At 37.6% G+C, this 19,611-nt stretch overlaps 1 protein-coding gene across 5 annotated transcripts in view; it reads right to left on the bottom strand.

The window, feature by feature from the left end:
• Positions 1-19,611, bottom strand: part of ABCB1 (ATP binding cassette subfamily B member 1) — a 219,707-nt gene that overhangs the window by 83,961 nt on the left and 116,135 nt on the right. For all 5 annotated transcript variants that reach the window (XM_045388707.3, XM_065542385.2, XM_005550319.5 and 2 more), the window contains one exon: positions 9,722-9,899. In XM_045388707.3, coding sequence (XP_045244642.2) covers positions 9,722-9,899 — 178 coding nt within the window. The remainder of the gene's footprint in view (positions 1-9,721; positions 9,900-19,611) is intronic.

Raw genomic sequence — 19,611 nt, 5'->3', positions numbered from 1 at the left:
ATGACAGGATCTCATTTTTTTACAGATGAATAGTACTCCATTGTGTATATGCATCACAATTTCTTCATCCATTTACTTGCTGATGGACACTTAGGTTGCTCCCAAATCCTGGCTATTGTGAATAGTGATGCAATAAACATGGGAGTGCAGGTTTCGATATACTGGTTTCCTTTCTTTTGAGTATTTCCCCAGCAGAGGGATAGTTATGGATCATATGGTAGTTAAATTTTCCATTTTTTGAGGAACCCCCATACTGTTCTCCATCATGGTTGTACTAATTTACATTCTCAACTGTGTACAAGGGTTTTCTTTTCTCCACATCCTTGCCAGCATTTGTTATTGCCTATCTTTGGATAAAAGCCATTTTAACTGGGGTGAAATGATATCGCACGGTAGTTTTGACTTGCATTTCTCTGATGATGATCAATGATGTTGAGCATATTTTCATATACCTGTTTACCATTTGTATAGCTTCTTTTGAGAAATGTCTATTCAGATCTTTTGCCCATTTGTTAATTGGAGTTTTTTCTTATTGAGTTGTTTGAGTTCCTCATATATTCTAGTTATTAATCTGATGTCAGATGGATAGCTTGCAAATACTTTCTCCCATTCTGCAGGTTGTCTCTTCACTTTGCTGATTGTTTCCTCTGCAGTCCAGAAGGTTTTTAACTTGATGTGATCCCATTTGTCCATTTTTGTTTTGGTTCCCTGTGCTTGTAGGGGTATCACTCAAGAAATCTTTGCCCAATCTAATGTCCCAGAGAGTTTCTCCAATGTCTTCTTTTAGTAGTTTCATAGTTTCAGGTCATAGATTTAAGTCTTTAATCCATATTGATTTTATTTTTGTATATGATGAGAGAAAGGGATCTAGTTTCATTTTTCTGCATATGGATATCCAGTTTTCCCACCATCTTTTTTTTGAAGAGACAGTCTTTTCCCCAATATACATTCTCAGAAACTTCATTGAAAATGAGTTCACTGTAGCTTTATGGATTTAGTCTGCATTCTCTATTCTGTTCCATTGGTCTATGTGTCTCTTTTCTCTGTACCATGGTGTTTAGGTTACTGGCTCTGTAGTATAATTTGAAGTCAGGTACTGTGATTTCCCCAGTTTTGTTCTTTTTGCTCAGGATAGCTTTGGCTATTCTGGTTTTTTTGGGGGTTCCATGTAAATTTTAGGATTCTTTTCTCCATTTCTGTGAAGAATGTCACTGGTATTTTGATAGCGATTGCACTGTCTGTAGATTGCTTTGGTAGTACGGACATTTAAAAAATATCCACTCTTCCAATCCACGAACATGGAGTATCTTTCCATTTTTGGTGTCCTCTTCAATTTTTTGCATCAATCTTTTACAGTTTTCATTGTAGAGATCTCTTATTTCTTTAGTAAAATTTATTCCTAGGTATTTATTTCATTTGTAGCAATAGTAAATGAGATTACTTTCTTGATTACCTTTTCAGATTGTTTGCTGTCACCATGTAGAAATGCTACTGATTGTTGTATGTTGATTTTGTATCTTGCAACTTTACTAAATTTATTTATCACTCCTAATAGTTTTTTGGTGGAGTCTTTAGGTTTTTCCAAATATAAGATTGTATCATCTGCCAACAGGGATAATTTGACTTCTTCCTGGCCAATTCAGATGCCTTTTTTTCTTTCTCTTGTCTGCCCTCACTAGGACTTTCAGTATTATGTTGATTAACTAGTGAAAGTGAGCATCCTTGTCTTGTTCCAGATCTTGAAGGAAAGGCTTTCAGTTTTTCCTCATTTAGTATGATACTAGCTGTGGGTCTGTTGTATGTGGCTTTTATTTTGTTTATGAATGTTCCTTCTATACCCAGTTTTTAAAAGTTTTTATCATGAAGGGTTGTTGAATTTATCAAAGGCCTTTTCATCATCAACTGCAATGACATATATTTTATATCCTTCATTCTGTTGATATGATACGTCACATTGATTAGTTTGCATATGTTGAATAATCCTTGCATCCCTGGGATAAATCCCATTTGGTCTTGAACAACATTTTAAAGTGTTGTTGAATTAGGTTTGCTAGTATTTTTGTAGAGGATTTTTGCATCAATGTTAATCCGGGATATCGGTCTATAATTTTCTTCTTTTTTTTATTTGTCTTTGGTTTTGGCATCAGAGTAAGACTGGCCTCATGGGATGCGTTTGGAAGTATCCCCTCCTCCTCTGTTTTTCAGAATAGTTTGAGTGGTATTGGTATTAGTTTTTCTTCAAATGTCTGGTAAAATTCAGCAGTAAAGCTGTTAGGTCCTGGGCTTTTCTTTATTGGGAGATTTTAAAATTACAGCTTAAATTTCATTACTCATTATTGGTCTGTTCAGATTTCTGATTTCTTCATTGTTTAAACTTGGTAGTTTGTATGTGTCTAGGAATTTATCCATTTCTTCTAGGTTTTCCAATGTATTGGCAAATACTTGCTCATAGTAGCCACTAATGATTTCTGTGGTATCAATGATAACATCTCCTTTTTCATTTGATTTTATTTGAGTCTTCTCTTTTTTTCCTAGTCAGGTTAAAGGTTTGTCGATTTTGTTTATCATTGCATTTCAAAAAAACAACTTCTCATTTCATTGACTTTTTGGTGTTGTTTTCTTGATTTCAATTTCACTTATTTCTGCTCAAATCTTTATTATTCCCTTTTTTCTACTAATTTTGGGTTTGGTATACTCTTGCTTTTCTAGTCCTTTAAATTCCATCAGTAGGTTGTGGTTGTTTACTTGAAACTTTTTTACTTTTTCAATGTAGGCATTTATTGCTATAAACTTTCCTCTTAGTACTGCTTTTGAGGAATCCCATAGGTTTTGGTATGTTGTGTTTCCATTTTCATTTGGTTCAAGAAATTTTTTAATTTATTTATGGTCATTGGGAACAGATTGTTTAATTTTCATGTGTCTATATAAATATCCTCTTATTGATTTCTAGTTTTATTCTATTGTGCTCAGATAAGATACTTGATATTATTTCAATTTTTTGAAATTTTTAAGACATATTTTGTGACCTAACATATGGTCTGTCCTTCAGAATGATCTATGTGCTCAGGAAAAGAATGTGTATTCTGCAGCTATTGGATAAAATGTTCTGTACATATCTATTAGGTCTATTTGGTCTATATTGCAGATTAAGTCTAATGTTTCTTTGTTAAATTTTCTGTCTGAAAAGTCTGTTAAATGCTGACGGTGGGGTGTTGAAGTCTCCACGTATTATTGTATTAGGATCTATCTCTCTCTTTAGCTCGAATGATATTTGCTTTATATATTGGGAACTCCAGTTTTGAATGTATACTTATTTACAATTGTTGCACCTTCTTGCTGAATTGATCCCTTTATCATTACATAATGATCTCCTTTGTCTCTTTCTGTAGTTTTTGTACTGAAGTCTATTTTGTCTGATGTAAGTACAGCTACTCCTGCTTTTTTTGTTTGTTTTCATTGGTATGGAATAACTTTTTCTATCCCTTAAATTTTAGTCTATGTGTAAACTCATGAGTAACAGTTAAGTCCCCAGAAAAACACAATTATAACACTGTAACTGGTGTGTGAAGTACTCATATGCACTCACATCAGATCTGGGCCAGATCTGGAGTGAAAACTCGCTGGTAATAGTAAGTACCCAGAAAAACACAGAAAATTATAACACTGTAATTGTGGTGTGTAAACTATTCATATCTGGAAAAGAAAAACTAAAAGATGAACCTACCAAAAATAATAACTACAAGAACTTTTATGGATCGTAGTGTGCTTCTTTATAAGTGAAGTATGTTTCTTGTAGGCAATAGATAGTTGGGTCTTGTTTTTTTTATCCATTCAGCCATTCTATGTCTTTTGATTGGAGAGTTTAGTCCATTTAGATTCAATGTTATTATTGATAAGTAAAGATTTACTCCTGCCATTTTGTTTGTTGTTTTTTGTGGTCTTCTCTTCCTTCTTTCCTTCCTTCTCGTCTTCCTTTTAGTGAAGGTGATTTTCTCTGGTGGTATGTTTTAATGTCTGCTTTTAATCTTTTAGGTATCTGCTGCATGTTATCTTATTTCAGGTTACCATCAGGTATGCAAATGATATCATACAATGCATTTTTAAACTGATGGCAACTTAATGCTGATCACATGCACAAACAAGCAAAGGGAAAACTAATACAAACTCTATACTTTAACTTCATCTCCCTACTTTTTATATCTGTATCTGTTTATATCTTACTAGACTGTGTCTTGAGTAGTTATTGTAGTTATTATTTTTGACAGGTTCATTTTTTAGTCTTTCTACTCAAGATGTGAGTAGTTTATACACCACAATTACAGTGTTGTAATAGTCTGTGTTTTTTTATGTACTTACTATAACCAGTGAGTTTTGTACCTTCAGATGATTTCTTATTGCTCATTAACATTCTTTTCTTTCGGATTAAAAACTCCCTTTAGCATTTCTTGTCTAGACAGGTCTGGTGTTGAATATATCCCTCAGCTTTTGTTCATCTAGGAAAGTCTTTATTTCTTCTTCATATTTGAAGTATATTTTCACTGTATATACTATTTCAGGAAAAAAAAAGTGCTTTTCTTTCAGCACTTTAAACATGTCATGCCACTCTCTTCAGATCTGTAAGGTTTCCACTGAGAAGTCTGCTTCCAGACATATTGGAGCTCCTTTGTATGTTATTTGTTCCTTTTCTCTTGCTCCTTTTAGGATCCGTTCTTTATCCTTGACTTTTGGGAGTTTGTTAAATGTCTTGAAGTAGTCTTATTTGAGTTAAATCTGCTTGGTGTTCTACAACATTCTTATACTTGAATATTGATATCTTTCTTTAGGTTTGGGAAGTTCTCTGTTATTATCCCTTTAAATAAACTTTCTACCCTAATCTCTCTGTCTACCTCCTCTTTAAGGCCAATAACTCTTTGATTTACCCTTTTAAGGCTATTTTGTAGGTTTTGTGGTCATGCTTCATTCTTTTTTATTCTTTTTTCTTTTGTCTCCTCTGAGTGTGTGTATTTCAAATAGTCTGTCTTCAAGCCCACTAATTCTTTCTTCTGCTTGATCAATTTAGCTATTAAGAGACTGTGATTCATTCTTCAGTATGTGCTGCTGGTGGAGGAGGGCAAGAGTGGTGCAGGCAATTCAAGACTCTCTTTCCTACCTTCTTCAGTGCCTCTTTCCTCAGTATGATGCTAAAACCAAATAGTGTGGTCACTCACCTGGTTTTTGGTTCTTATGAAGGTGCTTTGTTTTGTGAACAGTTGTTCAATTTGGTGTTCCTGTAGGAATGGGGGTGGGGGCGATGATTTCTGGAGGCTTCTGTTTGGCTATCTTGTTCCACCTCCTCCTAATATTTTTTTTAATCTTTTAAGTTTTATTAGAGACAAAGTCTCACTATTTTGCCCAGACTAGCCTTGAACTTCTGATCTCAAGTGATCCTCCCACCTCAGCCTCTCCAGTAGCTGGGACTTCAGGTACACACTACCACACCCAGCTTCTAGTCCCATTCCTTATGCCAAGATTTAGTGTCATTTCTTCAACTGCCTGGATGTCATTTTACATGTGCCTCACCTGCCATCTTCACCACAACACATTTAAAATCACAGTCGCCTTTATCTAGGATCATTTCCGGATAGTGGCCAGTCTCATAAGGAAGATGAGAATTCACAGAATACTACAGAAATTCATCAGTGATTAAGCTTTGTTTACAAAAAAAGTGGTATGACAAAACCAGAGAGTTTCCTAGGCTCCAGTCATCAGAGATTTTAAGGCAAAGGCTGCACATATTCTATAATTAAACCAGAGATAGATGGGAGTAGCTGTCAGGAAATCTGGTCCATAGTAAAACAGCAGAACAAAAGGTGATATCTGTTAATTACGGCAAAGTATTGGGACGAGAAAACTTATGAGGGTTCTATTGCAGCAACAAAGAAGGATCTGCTTACTCAAGAAGTTTTTAGAGCTGTCTAATTAGATCCTATGTTTAGTGTAAACACCTCCAGGCTTTTAAGAGCCTTGGCAAATCCAAGTCCCCTTAAGCAAGGAATACTTCTCCAATAAGGAGGCTCTGGTATCTAGTCCACCCCCATGGAGAGATAACGAGGTTTTGCCTAGGGAAGGGCAAAAAGAAGAATGATCTGACAGTATCTGGGGCCCCAAGAATTTAGTAGGCTGGTTCTCCCTCCACAGGCATGACAGAATATGTTTGCCCTCATCTCTGGGACAAGCTTCAAAACCTCTGATGCTATCCCCCCTTTCCAGGCAGCCTTGAGGGTCTCTGACAGTCTGAATCTGCACACATGCAGAGTAGTGATAGTGTAGTAAGTGTCCTAAAGTGAAAATCGCAGTAAAGATAGCATGCTGTCTTTACAAAGGCATGCAAGGATACACAATGGTGGGGGGAGTGGAAATGAGGAGTGGCAGTGAGGGAGAGTATTAATCTTACTTATTTAATCTTTATTTTCAAATGGTTTCACCTGTTACACAGAACATGTACATTTTGTGTAGGCGACAGATGCTGACCATACTTGGTTATCACCTCCTCTTGGAAGCCTCCCATGATTCCTCTATATGGAGTCAGGTGTCCTTTCTCTGTTTTTCCAATGCATTTTATGTATCTCTATATTATATCACTAATCATATTCAACTGTATTTACTGGTTCACTTGTCCATCCCTCCCATTATACTAAGCTTCTCAAGACTTGGGAATGATGAGGGCATATACTATGACTGGCACACAGAATGCTCTAATACAAATTAACTGATGGATTGACTGAAGACAACAACCCCTCACTCAATACCCTAACTCAGAGATGGGGAACCTTTTTCTATAAAGGACCAGATAGTAAATATCTTAGGTTCTTCAGACCATATGGTTTGTACAACTACTCTACTGTGCCATTGTGGCATAGAAGCAGTCATAGGCTGCTTACATTCATAAAATATAAACGAATAGGTGTAGCTACATTTCATTAAACTTTATTTACAGGTACTGGAATTTAAATTTCACATAATTTCCATGTGTCACAAAATATAATTTCTTCTTTTGATTTTTTTTCCAATGATTTGAAAATGTAAGATCCATTCTTAGTTCACAGGCTGTACAAAAAGAGGCAGCAGGCCAAATAGCCCGGGGTCATAGTTTGAAGACACCTACCTTCCCTGAAAGGCATGGCTGGTGATTCAGTAACCAAGGAAATGCTACTTAAAGGGGTGATTATTCACATCTGTAATAGCTACTGAGTAACTTTGGGTATGTCTCAAACTTTCAACAACTATAAAAATTGAGGTAGTATCATAGAGTTTTGTAAAGAAAAATTATATAAGGAACCATATCATCTTTGCAAGTTATGTAATTTCATTTGTGAGGAACATGAAAGCCTGTTGATAATAACAGTAACTAATATTTGTTGAGTACTTTTTATGACTAGACTTTGTTCTGTGATTCTTCAATGAATGAATCCACTTAAATATCACAACCATCCTAAGAAGTAGGTTCTATTGTTATCCAACTTAATAACTAAAGTATGAATAAATTCCCTAAACCTCAAAACTAAAAATTGGTAAGGGTGTGGTTTTTGAGCCAGGTAGTTCAACTCCAGAGTCTATTCTCTAACCACTAAATATATCCCCTCTTAAGACGATAACAAAAGTAAACTTTCAAATATTTCTCTAAGCTTTCTCTTTCCCATTCTCAAGATTAGAAGAGTGAGCTTAATGGGAATGACTGGCAAGGAGTGCAATGTGAACTACAATCTCAACTGGAAACTAGATATCTATGAAGGTGGAAATCTAAATTACTAGCTGGCAAGCTGTGGTGATGTGGCCACTGTTTAGCCTAGGAGATTTTGATAGGCATACAGACACATGGGCCTATCCAGAAAGGAGCTAGTCATCACAACTAGGTCATCATCTGTTTGGGAACTCACGCATGCTATTAAGTAAGTAAGTGAGTTTACTATGTGTCTTAGTCCATTTGGGATGGTATAACAAAATACATAAACTGGGAGCTTACAAACAATAGAAATTTATTTCTCACAATTCTGAAGGCCGGGAAGCCATTAAAAAGTGAGCAAGATCTGAATGGACAGAGATGTACCCATTAGGTCTGCTGAGCCACCAGAGTGATGAAATATTTGATTCTTCCACTATGAAGCACTAAGAGAGCTAACACCACAGAATATTGCCCAATATAGCATGTATAGGAACCAATGAATTCAGAAAGCATTGAGGAATTCCTTTGGTGAATGGTGTAAAAGAAAGGTACCAGTTCAAAGGTGGTACAGCATCTTTCTGCAGGTTCCTTTGAATGCCGCAAAAGAATGTAATAAATCCATAAGAATTTTACATAGCTCAAACATACAAAAATTTTTCTGGCCCAGCCAGAAGTAATTCTACCTTAGGGTAAACAATGTACTTTTCAGGATCACAAAGTGGTTCCAAGGACCCACTGAAAAATATCAAAAGATCCATTTACACCCGAGATTGGTATGAATATTTATGTGCATGTTTCTGGGGAAGTGACTCATTGCATTCATCAGAAACTTGAAAGCTCAAAAGTTGAAAGGTCCTTGTAAGCTGAGTGGTATCACTATATTTTCAAGTACATTCTCAAACAGGCATTTTCAACATTTGACCACCTAAGTGCAGACTAGATTGTAAGTTTTTGAGTAGCTTAGTTTAAATCAATCTAGGCTTAACCAGAGGTAACCTAGGAAACTCAGAGATATCAATCCATTCCTCCCCATAGAGAGAGAGAGAGAGAGAGAGAGAGAGAGAGAGAAACAGAAAGAGAGAATATGTATGTTACACCCAGATTATTTCTGTAGTCTATTCACTTTCCCACTTTCCTTGAGAGCTGTGTTACATCTGTTTTCTCTGTCTCTATCAGCCAATTGTCTCGCTTCCTACTTCACTGAGAAAACTAAAGTTACCAGGAGAAAACTTCCACAGATTCTCACCTCCTCATCTACCCACCACTGGGTACTGACACTCAAATTCGCTTTTCCCACCTGTTATTGTTTTCTTCCACAGCACTGGATTCCATTCTTTCTCAAGGATATCACTCTAGCAAATCTCTTCCCTCTCTCATTCAAACATCACTTTCTCCTTTCTTGAGGATCATTTCCATTAACACACAAAACAAGCTACAAGCTATTATTTATCTTATCCTAAAATACACCCCCCCAACACACACACAATTTAGCCCCACTTTTCCATTGCTGAATCTACTTCCAGAGAGCCCAACATATAACAATGTCCAAAACTAAATTTCTGGCATTTATTGCTCAAATCCACTCTCCTCCATTTCTCATTTCTGTTGATAGTAACTGCATCCTCCCAGTTTCTAGGGCTAAAAACTTTAGAATCATCCTGAACTTTTCTTCTTACACCCATATTCAATCTGTTAGGAAATCTCACAACTGATTTCTACTTACCATTCAAGGTTCTAATTAAGTTCCTATATTTCTTCTTGAGCTTTCCAGAATATTTCTGACTTCACAGAGCTCTCTCTTTTTCTACATATCTCTGCTGGCACTTCAGTTGTGTGTTGTAATGCTTGCAAATATTATCTTTTCTAACTCACTACAAATATGAATTATAGCTCAGACTGTCTGCCTCCTACAGGACTAAACACACTAATGTGTATTTAGTAAAGAATCTACAAACATCACTTGAAGTGCTTGTTTTTGCTGCAAGTTTCCAATAAAATTGGTACACAAACAATACTTACTGCTATTAGTGTTGTTTAACAACAGAGCTCCTAAATTTCCTAAATTTCCTGCATTTGCAAAGGTATCCGTCATGTCTCCAAACACCAGCATCATGAGAGGAAGTCCAGCTCCATGGATGATGGCAGCCAAAGTTCCCACCACCATATACAACTTGTCAAGCCAATTTGAATAGCGAAACTAAAAAGAGAGAAAAAAGAATAGCAGAGGAACAATTAGTACAGTTTCATGGATGATTTGCTTTCCCTTCAAAATATATCCAAAATCCAAACATTTTTCAGACTACTACTGATACTACCCTAGTCCAAGATACACTCTACCTTTGCTAAATTATTGCAATAGTCTAAGTAGAAATGGACATTTGATTCTTCCATTGAGTTCTGGCCTAATTCTTCACATTGGACTTGGTCTGTCTTCTTATATGAAGTCTAATGAGAAGGATGGGACATTTTGGGAAACTGCAAACGTATTTAATAGTACTATAATATAGTATTTGTTGCTCTAGTTTCTAAGAATAGAAGCCACTTATCATCTCATGGGCAAAAACTTGAATGCCAAAGGCCCCTCTGAGGATACCATGGAGGAAACGTTGTGTTGCTTTAAGAAAGTGGTTTGGGTTAAAGACCTGCCGCACAATGAAACTGGCATAAATGTAAAGCGATTTGAAGATAATTGGGCCTCAATAATGAGCAGAAAAAATGAGTCCAATGCATGCTTGTCAAAGAACATTTTTTCTGAGAAGACAAAATATGGCAATAATGAATGACAAGTGGAGATCTGCATAATCTCTTTAAATGTAGGCAGGTCACAGGAAGGAAAGGAAAGAAAAGCTTCTCTGAACCCAAAAAGTTACAGGAAGAGGACACAGTTAAGAAGAATGGGCTCAGGGACCCCTTAGGAAGTGATGAATACTGCTCCCCTATAACTCAGGGAACTAGCTAAGGATTGAAAGAAAACCAAAGGAAAGAAAAGAGAAACGGGATAAAGCCAGCTGTGGGTGTCTATGAATAAACCCCAGGGCAGAAGATTATCATGTGGATGGAAGATGTAGCTGTAGGCAACAGGTTTGCAATGCAGGGAGGAAACTGGGTAAAAAAATCATAGGCCTAGGCAGGAAATATAAACCAAAACAAAGATTAGGCAGCAAAAAAGACATAGCCACAGACAGCAAGATTTTAGAACTTACATATACTTCACAAGGGGATAGACATCAATCCTAAAGTTAGCTTACACGAATCTTACAGTAGCAACTGGGGAATTTGGTACTGGACTGCTAAGTGGAGACATAAAGAATGGTTATTACCAGAAATGAATGGCAGTCCATAAAACAGGAGATAAAAAGTAAAGTCAAATTATGAAATGATTAATGAAAATTAAGATATGGTGTAAAAAGAGTATCTAATAGATACTTAAGTATTTGCATTTACCCTTTTTCTAGCTCTTAAAATTGTAATCAAATGAGCTCAAGTTTGGGTTCATGGCATAACTTTCCATGTTATGTTATGGGTTGATGACCTAATAACATCATCATATTTACAGATTAAAACATTAATGGGAGAATCATGTTTTGGCATGTTGTTTCATATTTCTTTGAAACACTGGCTAAATTTTGCACTATGTATTTTGTCTTAAATAAGAATTCATCTGCTTCCTTAAACACAAATGAAGGGGAAGAGGTCTTCTTTTAGAGATTACATTAAAGTAGACAAAATATCAAACTCCTAAGCACAGGAAGAGAAGATAGTTGATATGAAAAAATTTCTCCCATCACCACCAACACAGGACATTTTACCTCCAGAACTATCATTGGCCATAATAAAAATAAGTGGATCATGAAAGTAAACATTTACTGAATGCCTACTCAATGACAGGTAAAATTTATCCACAGATAAATGCCAAAGATATAACCCCTGCCTCCAGAGAGACTAAAGAAAAACGTATATGCAATACATACTCTGCATGCTTTGATAGCACAGTGTATAGAATAGACATAAAACTGAGTCAATCATCATTCCCTCCTTTGTGAAAAGGCTTCATATTTAAAAGAGGTGATGCTTCCTTCCAGCTTTGAAAGTTGACCAAGTGTTAGAAGGAAAAAAAAGGCATTTAAACCAAAAAGAACAGTAAACTGAGACAGAAAAGAGTACAATGTGCTTATAAAAGACTGAGTCCCCTCAAGTTTGGGGTGTGAAGTGTGGAAACAGAAAGAAATAGCTGACTGAATCAAAAGACACCCTTCACTGAGCTGGGAAAATTGGAATTACATCTCTTAATCTTAGACTAGAAGGAAGAAGATTAAAGTGAGTACTAATTTTCCAGGAATGAAGACAGAAAATTGAAAGAGTTCAGAACCTCGTATTTCCTTTTGTATTTTTTAAAATTATTTTTTGTTTATTTTAACTTTTAAGTTCAGGGGTACAAATGCAGGTTTGTTACATATGTAAACTTGTTTCATGGGGGATTGTTGTACAGATTATTTCGTCACCCAGGTATTAAGCCTAGTACCCATTAGTTATTTTTCCTGATCCTCTCCCTCCTCCCACACTCCACCCTCTGAAAGGCCCCAGTGTGTGTTGTTCCCCCCTATCTGTCCATGTGTTCTCATCATTTAGTTCCCACTTATAAGTGAGAACATGTGATGTTTGGTTTTCTGTTCCTGTATTAGTTCGCTAAGGATAATGGCCTCCAGCTCCAGTCATGCCCTGCAAAGGACATGATCTCATTCCCTTTTATGGCTCCATGGTATTCAGTGCTCTTTATGTACCACATTTTCTTTATCCAGTCTATCATTGATGGCCATTTAGGTTGATTCCATGTCTTTGTTATTGTGAATAGTGCTGCAATGAACATACAATGCATGTGTCTTTATAATACAATGATTTATATTCCTTTGGATATATACCCAGTAATAGGTCAAATGGTATTTCTGTCTTTAGGTCTTTGAGGAATCACCACACTGTCTTCCACAATGGCTGAACAGTGTATAAATGTTCCTTTTTCTCCACAACCTTGCCAGCATCTGTTATTTTTTTACTTTGTAATCACAGCCATTCTGACTGGTGTCAAATGGTGTCTCATAGTGGTTTTGATTTGCATTTCTCTAATGATCAGTGATGTTGAACTTTTTTTATATGAACGTAGATCGCATGTCTTTTAAGAAGCGTCTATTCATGTCTTTTGTCCACCTTTTTATTGGGTTGTTTGTTTTTTCTCGTAAATGTTTTTAAGTTTCTTATAAATGCTAGAATACCATATTTCTTAGTGACACGAAGCAAGATTGATTTCTAGAGAGAAGGGGGTGAGAAGGTTTGAAGAAAGTGGTAACATAATGCTGAGTAGGACAAAAGCCTCAGTCAAATGCCCTTGCTCTGTAGTTTATTAGGAAGGAGACTTTAGGGGAAACAAATCTTAACAACTTTGAGCCTCAGTTTCTGAATTTACAAAATGAGGAAAATATTCATACACACAGAAAGCCTTACATAGCTGTTATGAGGGTAAAAATGAGAATACAAGAAATTTTTGTTGAGCATACAATATACAAATATACGATATAAGCAGGTACTGTCACTGGTTTTGAAAATATAATAATTAACAAGACTTTTCAGTCTCATAAAGTCAAAGAGCAGGCAGACCAAAAAACGTTGTAGCACAGGTGAAATGTAAGATAGAAGTATAAACTAATTGTAAGTGGAGACTTTTTTTAAAAAAAGAAATGTGCCGGGCATGATGGCTCACGCCTGTGAATCCCAACACTTTGGGAGGCTGAGGGCAGAAGGATCGCTTGAGCCCAGGAGTTTGGTACAGCTCGGGCAACATAGGGATATCCTTTCTCTACAAAAAATTTTAAAAACTGTCTGGGTGCGATGGCATGTGCCTAGGGTCCTACCTACTCCAGACGCTGGGGTGGGAGGATCACTTAAGCCTGGGAGGTTGAAGCTGCAGTGAGCTGTGATCATGCCACTGTACTCCAGTCTGGGTGACAGAGTAAGACCTAAAAAAAGAAAGAGAGGCCGGGCGCGGTGGCTCAAGCCTGTAATCCCAGCACTTTAGGAGGTCGAGACGGGCGGATCACGAGGTCAGGAGATCAAGACCATCCTGGCTAACACGGTGCAACCCCGTCTCTACTAAAAACAACAACAACAAAAAATACAAAAAACTAGCCAGGCGAGGTGGCGGGCGCCTGTAGTCCCAGCTACTCGGGAGGCTGAGGCAGGAGAATGGCGTAAACCCGGGAGGCGGAGCTTGCAGTGAGCTGAGATCCGACCACCTGCACTCCAGCCTGGGCCACAGAGCGAGACTCCATCTCAAAAAAAAAAAAAAAAAAAGAGAGAGAGAGAGACGAGAGAGAGAGAGAAAGAAACAAAGAAAGGGAGAAAAAAAGAAAGAAAAAATGTTTGATTAGATGCTAACAGGAAAGAGAGAGAAGGTGAATCAGAACCACATAAAAGGCATGTTGATGAGTGCCCAATGCCAAAGATTGAGCTTCCCAGGGCAAAGAAGTAGGAGGTACTGACAGGAGAGAGGTTTAGGTAACATTCAGCAGGTTAGATAGCAAACATGACTTGGATTTGAGAGGGAATTCATCTGTTCATTTATTCATTTAACATTCAAGGGATATGTGAATATTTTCAAATATCTTTCATATATTTGAAAGAACCCAATAAGGTCAGGCTTGGTTCTAGGTACTGATAACAACAGTGAGTAAGACAAGCTACCTATCCTCATAAAGCATACATTCTAGTGCATATAGTAAAAGGGGGAAAAGATGTATTCAACATTCATTCAATATTTAAGTTCCTATGAAAGTTCCAGGCACTGTTCTAGGGCATTTGGGGTACAGTAGAGAAAAAATATACAAAAAAAACTCCTGCCTCCATGGAGTCTACCTTCAGAGAGAAGATCAACACACAGAAAAGAAATCAGACAGTGATAAATATTCAGAAGAAAAGCCATACATGGTATGACACAGAGATAGGCAGGGTCACCTGGTTTAGATTGGCTGGTCAGAGAATGTCTTTCTCAGGAAGTAACATCCATGATGAGACTTCAGTGACAGGAAGGATACAGTTCATCCTGTGATGATCTGGGGACAGTGCATTTCAGGCAGGAAGAGCCAATGCAAAGGTACTTGGGTAAAAACCAGCTTGCTGTGTCCCAAGGACCAAATAGAACGAACATTGTGGCACAGCAGAGTGAAGGAGAATATTTGTCTGCAGCAAAGTCAGAAATAACAGAGGTCAGATATGTAGGGCATTTTGTGATGACAGGAAGGAGTCTGGGTTTTACACTGAATTTCCTTTGTAAGCAGAAAGGAAAACATTTAATGGTTTCAAGGTAGGGACCAAAGTGGCATGATGTGGCTACTATGGGTACATTTTTAGAAGAGCAAAAAGGAAGGAGGGATACTAGGAGATGAAAGAGCAGTTGAGAGAGTAAAGTCTTGACTAGGTGTGGTAGACAGAATAATTCTCCCCCCACAGCCTGTCCAAATCCTAATCCCAGGAACTTGTGAATATATTTCCTTACATGATAAAAGGGACTTTACGGATTTAAAAGAGCTACAGATAGGGGATTACCCTGGATTATCTAGGAGGGCAAATGTAATCACAAGGGTTCTTATAAGAGGGAGGAGGGGGCCTGGAGTCAGTAGGAGATGTGATGATTGAAGTAAGAGGTTGGAGTGATGCAAGGAAGGGCCTGTGAGTCCAGAAATGCAAGTGTCCTCTAGAAGCTGAAAAGGGGAAGGAAACAGAGCCTCCAGAAGAAATGCAATCCTGCTGATACCTTGACTTTAGCCCAGCAAAACATTCGATTCCAGAATAGTAAGATAATAAACTTGTGTTGTTTTAAGCCACTAAGTGAGTGCTATTTTCCTACAGCAGCAATAGGAAATGAACGCACAATGTCAAAAGAGGAATGATAAAGAGGCAGGGCAGAGCTGGAAGAAATCACAGGTTGTGGTCAAAGACTAATACACGTGTGTGTGTGTTTATACCTTCGTAGAGGAAAGCCCACCCAAACAATAAGCCCAAGATCCTGTCCACACTTGTAATTTACTAAGGTACTAATGTAATTTATGAGGCACGGTTGTTGGAACTGAAGAAGTCAGAGAATGTTGAGCCTTATTTGTAAGGTTACCAAAATACTCAGAAGAGTAACAGGAACATAAGGTGAATGAAGTAGAAGCAATCAAATGATAAAGTCCTCAAGGAATGGGGGTGGGGGTGTAATTCGAGGATACTGCTGAAAATAGATAGAAGATAGTATAATTATTCAGAGTGAAACTCAAATAACAAAGGAGTTTGCATGAGAATAAAAAATAATTTGAAAATGGCTTTGTGGAACTATAGGAATGTCCACATCATCTCTGACTCCTGTGATAAGGAGTTGAGAACTCTAACTTCACAGGTAAGGGTAACACAAGAAAAAGCCTGACACAAGAAAAAGAGAAAAGCCTAACACAAGAAAAAGAACTGGAGGAAAATCAGCAAACCGTGACGTAACAGAAGCAAATACAAAAAATATAGGAGACAGTCTAAGTGCTGCTGAGAGATCAAGATAGAATTTTAAAATGTCCACTGAACATAGAGAGAGGCAGGAACAGGAGCCAAACTTCAATAGGTTGAGAACTAAGCGAATGGTGAAATCAAGATAGAATGCAAAGGCCACTTTTGTGTGTGAAGGGAGCTGGCAGGGGTGGCTCCATGAAGGGCATCAGTAAGATCACAGTGCCTTGATGTGTCAATGCCAATGGGACACACCCAGTTGAGAGGGAGAGATAGAAGATAAAGAAGAGAATAAGTGGTAATAATAATGTAAGATCCCTGAGAAGGCAGAGGAGATAGGAGCCAAAGTATGAGTGATTAGTCTTAAGATTAAAACTCTGTCATAACTGGAAAGTTGGAGGAGAAAACAGATCCAGATACAGGTAGGTTTATATGATTATTGCAGCTGTGAAGATCAAGGAGTGGTTTCCATATAACCATAAAAGTTACCCAAGTTGCTTGGAGGACCAAAGTGGAAAGGGAGACACTGAGCCAGGTGACATAGTCTTGGATGATCACACGGTCAGAAGATCAAAAGATAGCAGCAATAAAGAACTCTTCAATTCCAGAGAGATGAGTTTAACCAATCATAAATGATTACAGTTGTTAAAAGCAACTGGGCATATCTGAGTCTACCCTGCTTACTAGCTATGCGATCCTGTGATTTTTGAATGCGTTACTTAACTTCTCCGAGTCAGTTTCTTCATCTGGAACATAAGAATATCACAAGTTCCTAAATTGCGGGACTTATGTCCCTATATGAAGATTATGTCATGCAATAAACATAGGGTCCTTAACAAATGCCTGGAACAAAGGAAACACTTAACATTGTTAGGTATTATCTATCTGGAAAAAAATTAATGTTTCCATAAGACACACATAATAGAAAGCTCAGAGTTCAATCTACAGTGCACAATTCTTGCAAGAATATATAATCTTTTTGTTGTTGTTGTTGTTGTTGTTGTTGTTGAGATAGTGTCTCACTCTGTCACCCAGGCTAGAGTGCAATGGCACAATCTTGGCTCACTGCATCTCCATCTCCTGGGTTCAAGTGATCCTCCCACCTCAGCCTCACGAGTGGCTGAGACTACAGGCATGTGCCACCATGCCCAGCTAGTTTTTGTACTTTTCACATAGACAGGGTTTTGCCATGCGCCCAGTCTGGTCTTGAACTTCAGGGCTCAAGTGATCCGCCAACCTTAGCCTTCCAAAGTGCTGGGATTACAGGCACGAGCCACAGCACCTGACCAAGAGTGTATAATCTTTAAGAAGTTCATTATGTGTAGAAACTGCAGCCCAACTTTTATTTTTCTTGCTCTATGTGTCGCATTTCCTCACTTGCTTTAGACTTTATTCTATTTTTGTGTTTCTGTAAATGGTGAAACAAGGTCTGATATAAATTTAAAAGGCTAGTATAAAATTTTGAATGTATTCCTTACTTCTTTCATCACTTTTAAGATTGCTAAAAAGTCTCATAGTGGAAATAAATTAACAGACATTGTGTGCAGACAAGAGCTGACACAGCAGCTCTAAGGCCGCCATGTTTAGAAAGGCCTGTATACAAACACTGGCGCTTGGCTGGAACTTGGATTTGGGGAGGATTACTACCATTCTAACTGATAAGTATGGCCAAACTATCTGTACAAACAATATGGTTCTTCCTTCTGCAGTTCTGCCTTCCTTCTATGAGTCTGAAATTTTGGTGCAAGCTGGGCGGGTGCCTACATGATCAGCGCCTAATAAAATCCTTGGGCACTGAGTCTCTAATGAGCTTCTCTGATAAATAGCATTCCACAAGTGCTGTCTCACCTCATTGCTTGGGGAAATTCAGTGTGCCCTGTGACTCCGTTAGGAGAGAACTCTAGGAGCTTGCACCTGGTTTCTTCTGGATTTCTCACCACTCACCTTTTGCCATTGCTGATTTTGCCTTGTATCCTTTTGTTGTAATAAATCTTAGCCATAAGTCCTTTGAGTCCTCCTAGTGTGAATCATTGAAGTTGAGCTTCTTGGAAACCCTGAACACACAATGTTTTTGTCTTCATTGAAAACTATTATTAATAAGCAATGCCAGTGACATCACCAATATATTGTTAAACTTTTATTATGTTCTTGTGTTTGTAAGTTTTATATTGAAGTTACATTCAATGTTTTCTATGTCGACATTTCAGGAAAAAGATGTGAGGAAACACTACCTAAGTAGTAGAGTACTTCATCAACAGGCTCAGAATATATTCTCTCTGTCCTGGCCCCATTGTGCATCCTCAGACAAGTGAACATGTCTGGCCCCAGTTTCTTCACGTGTAAAATTGGAATAATAATAGTATCTATCTCAAAAGGAGTTGTAAGGATTAAATGAGATTATATATGAAATACTTAGGACAATGCTTGGCACATAGTGCTTTATGTGTGCTAATACTACTACCTTATATTAAAGCTCCATATTTTTATTCTTTCGTGCCTTAAACTGAATTGAGTATTGATAACATTGCCTCTATATAGTAGGTCTGTTAAATTTTCTAAAATATAAGACTACTAAGGTTTAAAAAACTTTAACTACAAATAATAAAAACTGAAAGTCTCAAAGTCACAGCACTGAAATCCTGTGGATAAATACAACTTTAACCTAAATGCTTCTTTCCATACAAGAAAGTAACAGTGAAAACTGTCACTTGGTTACTCAAGTAGTCTGAGAATGACTCAAGTACATAGTCTTATCTCACCAAAATTCCAAAGGGCATAGAGATAGAAAAAAAGCAGGAGTCATGACAAGAGCAACAGTAGCACAGGGAGATGAAGATCACATAAGGGAACCGTGAAGTCCTCAGTATAAAAGTCATATGAGTGTTTTTTCCCTACCTACAACTATTTTATAGTCAATTTATTAAAATCCATTTTACAAGACAATCTATCCATTCCCTTACCTTAAAAAAATTGCTGTTACAACTGAATTATAAAGCATGTGCTGTTAGACTTAATTGGTTTAGCAGTCTTCCAGGTTCTAATCTCTGGAATCTTTCACCTAACAGTTCACCTAAAATTGTACTCTTAGAAAAAAGGAAGAATCCAGGTAGATAAGAGGTCATTAACTAGGCAGGGCACACAGTGGCTTACACCTGTAATCCCAGCACTTTGGGAGGCCAAGGCAGGCGGATCGCTTGAGATCAGGAGTTCAAGGCCAGCCTGGGCAACATAGTGAAACCCTGTCTCTACAAGAAATACAAAAGTTAGCTGGGTATGACGGTGCACACCTATGGTCCCAGGTACTTGCAGGGCTGAGGTGAGAGGATCGGCTGAGGCTGGGAGGCGGAGGTTGCAGTGAGCCAAGATCATGACACTGAGGTCATCAA

The sequence above is a fragment of the Macaca fascicularis genome, chromosome 3 (assembly GCF_037993035.2).
Source record: "Macaca fascicularis isolate 582-1 chromosome 3, T2T-MFA8v1.1".
NCBI classification, from domain to species: Eukaryota; Metazoa; Chordata; class Mammalia; order Primates; family Cercopithecidae; genus Macaca; species Macaca fascicularis.
This window is presented reverse-complemented; position numbering and strand designations above follow the sequence as displayed.